This window comes from Penaeus japonicus, unplaced genomic scaffold, assembly GCF_977035675.1.
Source record: "Penaeus japonicus unplaced genomic scaffold, GWHDUDI00000001_assembly GWHDUDI00000032, whole genome shotgun sequence".
Lineage (NCBI taxonomy): Eukaryota > Metazoa > Arthropoda > Malacostraca > Decapoda > Penaeidae > Penaeus > Penaeus japonicus.
The window spans coordinates 28,373,496-28,380,995 of NW_028234434.1; the positions used below are offsets into that span (position 1 = coordinate 28,373,496).

A 7,500-nucleotide genomic window follows, 5' to 3' on the forward strand; every position below is an offset into this window, starting at 1 on the left:
ATCTCCAGAGGGACAATGGAAGAAAGCCATGGATAAGAAGATTGCTTCACTACAGGACAACAACACCTATGAACACACTTCTCTACCGCACAGCAGAGGGTGGATGATGGGTTTATCAAGTGAAACCTGGACCTAACGGTAAAGGAAAATTCAACACAAAGATTACATTGAAGTGAATCAAACTAAATATTTTGAAAATATTTTGGACAGACTTAGAATGTCAGATTGTCATGTAAGAAACACACCATGTGAATTAAGTATTGTTAACACTTCTACTCTAGAAACAGATGCAACTCTTACATATAGTTGGTAGCCTTATATATATTATGACAGGTACCAGACCAGACATATGCTATGTAGTTACCAAGCTTTCACAATATATGTCAAGACCAACAAAATACCTCATAAGAATACCTCACGTTTAATTTAGTTACCCCACAAAATGAACGTTTTCTTTTATATGCGCCACCCTACGGCAATATCTACAAAGTGTAATGTAAACAACCCTCTTCTCTCCACGAACTTCTCCCGGAATACACGCTTATAGACAGTAGCTGTGTTTCTCTGATCCCCACATTAATTATCTGTACATTGACAAGCCACACTTCCTTAATTCACGCATAGATGATGACATCTTCCACCACCTCAACAAAGCTGCTTTTAACTCGGTCTCAAGCATTGATTCCAAACCCTGCCTTATTTACAATGTTGCAGGAGTGGACGATTAGTGAAAGGATATATCAGACTCTTCTTTTTTTCCTTCTTTCTTTCTTCTTTAGTGATGATACTAAGAAGGATGTAATCCGTTTATTGGTCGGGTGTTAAGGCAGGGAAATGTAAAAGTAAAAGTGTAAGATAGGTTGACCATAGTTGCAACCAGAATAATTATTGTTGATATTACCTTCACCTTTGCCAACGGTCATACTACGTTGAAAGCACCGCTTCTCGTCCGATCAGCGAAGTTAAGCAACGTTAGGTCTGGTCAGTACTTGGATGGGTGACCGCCTGGGAACACCAGATGCTGTTGGCATTTTTTTACGTGTGTGTTTGAATGTTAGAATGTTTTATGTGTTTGTGTGCTTGTTCTTTTTTCATATCAGTATAGATGGCAAAGTAACCTCTAGAAAAGAAAAAAGGAGGGAGAGACTGAGCATAGGCTGGATCTGTCTAGGTGGTAACAAAAGTAAATGCAATTTTGTCTATTCAGTTTTGTTTTAGATGATACTTACTTTGCCAATTAGTGAAATTAAACAATGTTGGGTCTTGAGGGATCTTTTTTTAAAGCATGATCTACCATTGTCACTGCAGGATTCTTTGTCGGCATCACAATGCTCTTGTGCTTAGGACTAAGGATTAGAATGTTTTCCTCAGGAAGGGAAAAGAGAGAGAGAGAGATCTTGCTGAGATGATGACAATGATACGCTGATGAGGTAATGATGATATGGATGAAGAAGAATGGGGAGAGGGGGGTGGGAGAAGAGGAGGTTGATGGGGAGGAGGAGGAAATTAAGAAAGTTTGGCCGCCTTGGATGCGAGAGGGCGTTGGTGTGGCCGTGACTTATCGGATTTTGAGGACTGATTGATTATTTTCAATCACCTGCCGCGTCAACGCCCATGGGTATTAGTGGCGTATTCACTTGCACATTTTTAGTGTGCTAAGAAGTTATATGAATTTTGCCATTCTTATTTTGATTTGAAACATTGTTTCTCTGAGGAAACTAATAAAACTATTTACACCGCAATCTTCTCCCAATACATTTTCACCTTTTCCCTACATGGGCGACTGTTAATGGGTCCTGGCTTCCCTCACAAAAAGGGGCATCACCTCCAGCCATCGCCCACCCATGAGGCCATCTTGTGTGCTCAATTCCCAAGCCTTGCCAACGTCACCTCTCGTCGGCTGGGATTGATGCTGGTCTCCTGACTGCCAAGGTCTTCTCATATCCCTAGTAGTTTATCACCAGAGGTATGCCTCCAGTGCTCCCTCCATTTATTGCAAAAACAACCTCTGATACTGAACTTCATGTCAGTGTGGGAGAGTGAATCGAGCATCACAGGGCTGAGCAGCAGATGCCGCGGTCCTCCAATCTGCTCGTTTCTTTCTTATGTGCTGACACCACCGCAAGCCAGTCATGAGCCTCCCTCACTTGTGGATGTGATGAGAATTAATCGTTGATAGATTGCAGTGCACTACGAGAGTCGCAAATCATCACAATGGATTGGTTCCTGAAGTCCCTAGTCATCTTGACCGCCGCAAGGATGACGTATAATTCTGCAGTGGAAATCGAGGCTGATTTTGAAGACTGCTAGCCACAGGGTTCCTTCTTAATGCTGCAAAACGTAAACCATCTTCGGATTTCGAACCAGCTGATCTTTGGTGCTTTAAAAGGTGTCGAAGAAACCTTTCTTCAACTTCTGCTTCAGAAACCCCCTTTTTACCCCGATTCCGAGATTTAAACCGAGACCCTCCACAGGAATTCGAATAAGCACTCATAAAAGCCACATGAGCGTTTTGCGGTCAACTCCCCATGACAGGTCAGCAACAACCCGCAGGATCCCTTCATTGCCTTTGATTTGATATTTATGTGAGGCGCCCATGTAAGTCTTGGGTCAAAAATTAAACCCAGAAAGTTGCGTTTGATCCTAGGAAGAGAGATGGATGGAAATTTCCTCTTCTTTGAAAATGCAACGCCATGCTCTTGTTCAGCGAGAACTTGAATCCTTGGTGTGTTGCCCATTGCACAACCTGCTTTACTGCAGTCTGCATGTGTCCCTGAATACATTAGGAGCTTCCCACTGAGCAGCACAGTTTGAGATCGTCTAGATACAAGCGAGACAGCCCCTGGGACGGCTTTGACGATATCATTGATAGCGATGGCAGACTGGGACACCAGGCACTCCCTGTGGGACACCTGTCTGATTTATATAGATAGCTGAGACCCTTCCGTACCCTAAACTTCCTTTCAGCTCTCAAACTCATACAGCTTTATGAGTATGACATTCTCCCAAGTGGTGCCATATTCCTTCTCAAGGTCAAAGAACACTGCAAGAACACTCCTTTCACCACTGTTCTAGTCATGAAACAGCTTGATAATAAAAGAGACATTTTACATTGCCATACATCAGTATCCACGTGCACAAATATATCTACTGAACTTCCTAGCTGAGGTTTCACAGAAGCTCTGGAACTTTTGGCATGATTGAGAATGGGAAAACAGACCCCAATAGCTTGACAGTGTCGTTAGATGCCTCAATTTAGTCAATGACATTCAATTATGATGCCATCTATTTCTAACCACTATGATATGATACATAAAGTCCTTGATTGAGGCGTATGAGATTACAGATACAGAGGTGTAGGTATGGTTACAGGGTGAGGATTGAAAGTTTCCGTGTAAATAAAAAATGTAGCAGTAATGATAATAGCAACAGCAATAATGATAGCAAAGTAGGTATATACAATGATACAGCATCCACTGTATTATAAACTTTTATTACTCATACTGCATTTCGAACTTAACATACAGCTGGCAGGGAAGGAGAGTATATTTAACATTAGATTTGCACATCACATGATCTGTTCCTGTACTGGCCTTTACGTTTGATTAAAGTACATTTTAAAAAATCCACAATTGAGTTTTTTTTTTTTTTTTTTTTTTTTTTTTTTGTCTTTTTTTTGGTCCGCAAGTCTATCCTTCATGTATATCAATAGCCTTCCATTCGATCTAAAATACCTTATCCTCTGCATTCATGACACTCCATATAATAACATATAATATAAGTCCCAAATACAGTGCTGTTTATTCCACCGAGGGGAAACGTGAGGCAAAAATATGTCCTTGAGTTGCATGAATCTATTTTGATATGTTTTCTTAGTTTGTATGTGGGACTGGAATGTGTTATTATACCTGTGCAAATATCTTCAAAAAAGGGAAACGAAGTCTTAATTCCATGTTAGATACTTCACATAAAACTGTGGTTATTTGATGCTAAGCACAAATATTCCTTAACTCTTACTTCAACTATCTATGCTCTATATATAAAAAACGTAGCTACAAGATTCAAGTACAATCATTAAGAAGAGTATGATTTTAAGAGAGAGAGAGAAAAAAAATCCTTATAATAAAACGCTTTCACTCAAAGGTAATAGAAAAAGAATTTTGAAATTGTGACCCTAAACAAACAAACAACAGAGGAACATCGTCCAAAAAGACCCAAAGATTCTTTCAGAAAATCGTAAATTCCTTCCCTCGCTTTCAAAAAACACACATAACTTGTGTTTCAACAGCTGAGGAGAGGCAAGCAACTTCCTCAGTTGTATTTTTGGAAAAGCTAATTTGGCGATCATTACCATCACTGGATCGATTAAAACGAACATTTTTTTCCTGAAGACTTTGCTCGCCTCTCACGGATTACAGAAAACACTACATAGTCTGGATTGCAGTAGTTTAAAACCCCGGGTTGCCATACACACAGTTGGCATAACTACCCTTCTTTAGTAACTGGAGGTACGTGGGCTCACTAGACTAGCGTCTTCTCTGAAAAGTCAATATTAAAGAAGAGGAAAAACACATATGCAGTTCGTAAATGTAAACATGATAATAATCTCTCGTTGGTAATGTTAATATTTTCTCCTTTTTCCTTACAAACATTATCTACAAGAAATAAGTGACTTATTTTATCTGAACACCCAAACTAAAATACTGAATATTTGCTTATGCTTATTCATCAACACGTTTAATTACGTATATGTATATTAGAGTATCTATGTTTTAACGCTTACTTATTTATGTTCGTGATGCAACAGTGTTTGTAAATAATACATCGACAGGTACATCCACACATTAAGAACTAATCCAAACGTATTTATGTAATTAAACATACTTTTATAATCATATGTATAAATAATGTCGAAGGGACTGCAAAGACTGGATATTAGTTAAGTTTAAATATATGAAAAATAAGGAAATCAGAAAATCCTATGACCAGATCTCGGACTAACGATTCTCCCGAAATGTATATAGCAATTGCTTATCAAAGAAGCAAAAGAAATTAGAAGTGTGAACAGTATTTTGAAACAAGCATCGTATGTCTTCGTAACTCTGCACAATCTGACAGTAGCCATAAAATCCATACATTTCCATAGACTGAAACTCATGCTAACATTCAAGAACTGCATTTCCTTCTGTACATTTCACCGGATATATACAGTGTAGGTGATGTATGAACTACAGGAAGAAATCCCATTAAAAATGTACAATGTTGTATCAAAAGTAAAGTGGAGTTTTAGTCCTTTCCTTCGCAGACATTTTGGTTAACTCTCAAATTAATTAAAATGCTCTGACTAACTTCCAAAATTACATACAGTCATATATATATATATATATATATATATATATATATATATATATATATAATATATATATATATATACATATATAATATATATATATATATATATATATATTATATATATATATATACATATATATGTATATATATATATATATATATATATATATATATATATATATATATATATATATGTATATATATATATATATATATATATATATATATATATATATATATATATATATATGTATGTGTATATATATATGTGTGTGTATATATATATATATATATATATATATATATATATATATATATATATATATATATATATATATATATATATAAATCAATATGGAATCTAATAAGTGTATTTTTTTTTATTACAAACATCTTTTCAATAGAATCTATTAGAAGAGTATAATCAACATTTCAGATTATGAACAACGTCAAAGACGATAAACATCCACTGAGAGATTACAAACTACTTTACAACAAATATATATCTGTAGACTTTCCAATAACACAACAATTACAAAACTGCATTCTATACAATTCCAAATGCTATACTATCTAAACTTTTTCTTCTTCAGATATACAATAAATGCACTTAATTTATGTACAATGGTGTGCCCTAAACCTGTTCTAAAACAATGATATGAACTTTCTTGCCAGTAAACAAAAATAAGTATTATTACAGCGTAAGAATAGATAGGGTATACATATTTTTACATGGTTTGATAATAATAAAAGGAAAGGAAAATATACATACAAAAATGACAACCAAGTAGTTGTAGTCAATATCTCAAACAAAACATATAACGGAAAATGGTTGTGCAATGTAGAAGTTACTACACAATAAACTAAAAGAAATGATACAGTTATCCGTAGAAAATACAATGGCTTGTGGAAGAAGCACCATAGTAGTGAAAGAATACGAAAACCTGGCAAGGTAATTATGAATACATAAACAAAGAAAGACATAAAGACCGAGGGAAAGGTTTACCTTCATATACCACAGTAATTCTACAAGACATTTTTTTTTTAATTCAGTTTTTCTCTTATAATTAAAAAGTCTTAGACTCTGGCTTCAATATTCTGCTACAAAACCCGATGGATCTCGTCCACCACAGCATTTTAAAAAATTCAGGCATCTAAAATTCTCATCTTTGTGAAAATACGGTTCATCAAAAAAGCATTTACCTGTTATTTCCAGAGATTACACCCTGAACGCTAGTTATTTTCCCCTGTATAAGTAAACATTTATGTATTCTAACTTTATCATTTTGGGGGGATAGGGGGAAGAGCGAGGGCGCAAGCGAACTCCCTCGGAACGCCACCCCTACTAAGTGTTTCTTTCTGGAAGCTGTTGATCCCATCCAGCTCTGCGCAGGTTCCTCGGGGGACTACGAGCAGCAAGAGCCCGTAGCGTGGAAGCGAGAGGAACCGCAGAGGAGTTGGTCAAGCTTTTCAGCTCGAGGTTAGGGCGTCGGGACGTCTCTCTCGCTCTCTCACATCTTGCTGGACTCGACGGCGTCCATCCCAATCTCGCTGGAGGGTCGCTCCACGTCCCCGTTGGCGTTCACGTTCCCCATCTTCTCCAGCTCCTTCTTGCTCAGCTCGTACACCAGCCCGGCGCCTATGCTGTCGCCCAGGACGTTCATCAGGGTACGGAATCGGTCCCTGAGGAAAACAGGAAAAGGGAAAGGATAAGCATGAGGAACACACCTCTCGCTTTTCTCCTTTTCTCCGATGGGGAATGCGTCGTGCCTTCTTCGAAATTCATAAAACGGTCGAATAATGACAAGTGAATCACACAACCTTAATATGCCACACACTCTTATACGTGCATAAAGACAGTCCAACGCAATAAGGAAAAAGAAAAGAAAAAACTCACAATAGCCAATCCACAGCAATGATGAGAGTAATGTCCTCTGCTGGAAGTCCCACGACATCCAGGACCATCACCATAGTGACCAGACCTGCTTGAGGGATGCCTGCTGCTCCGATAGCTGCTGCTGTGGCTGTGATGCTGTTGAGAGAGTGCGTCTTGATCAGTAATGGAACGATTATTATCATTACTGTCATAATTATCATCGTTACCATACTTATTGCTACTACTATCACTACTACAATCACCATCATCAT

At 37.5% G+C, this 7,500-nt stretch overlaps 1 protein-coding gene and 1 non-coding gene across 2 annotated transcripts in view; one reads left to right on the forward strand and one right to left on the reverse strand.

Moving 5' to 3' along the window:
* Positions 1–911: 911 nt before the first annotated feature.
* Positions 912–1,030, forward strand: LOC122258687 (5S ribosomal RNA). The gene has a single exon (XR_006223709.1). It is a non-coding gene; the product is annotated as a 5S ribosomal RNA (ribosomal RNA).
* A 2,444-nt stretch (positions 1,031–3,474) lies between these two features.
* LOC122258682 (excitatory amino acid transporter 3) overlaps positions 3,475–7,500 on the reverse strand; it is a gene marked incomplete at its 5' end in the record, with an annotated part of 10,866 nt that continues 6,840 nt past the window's right edge. Inside the window, 2 exon segments of the mRNA XM_086556581.1 lie at positions 3,475–7,035; positions 7,250–7,384. Coding sequence (XP_086412707.1) covers positions 6,864–7,035; positions 7,250–7,384 — 307 coding nt within the window.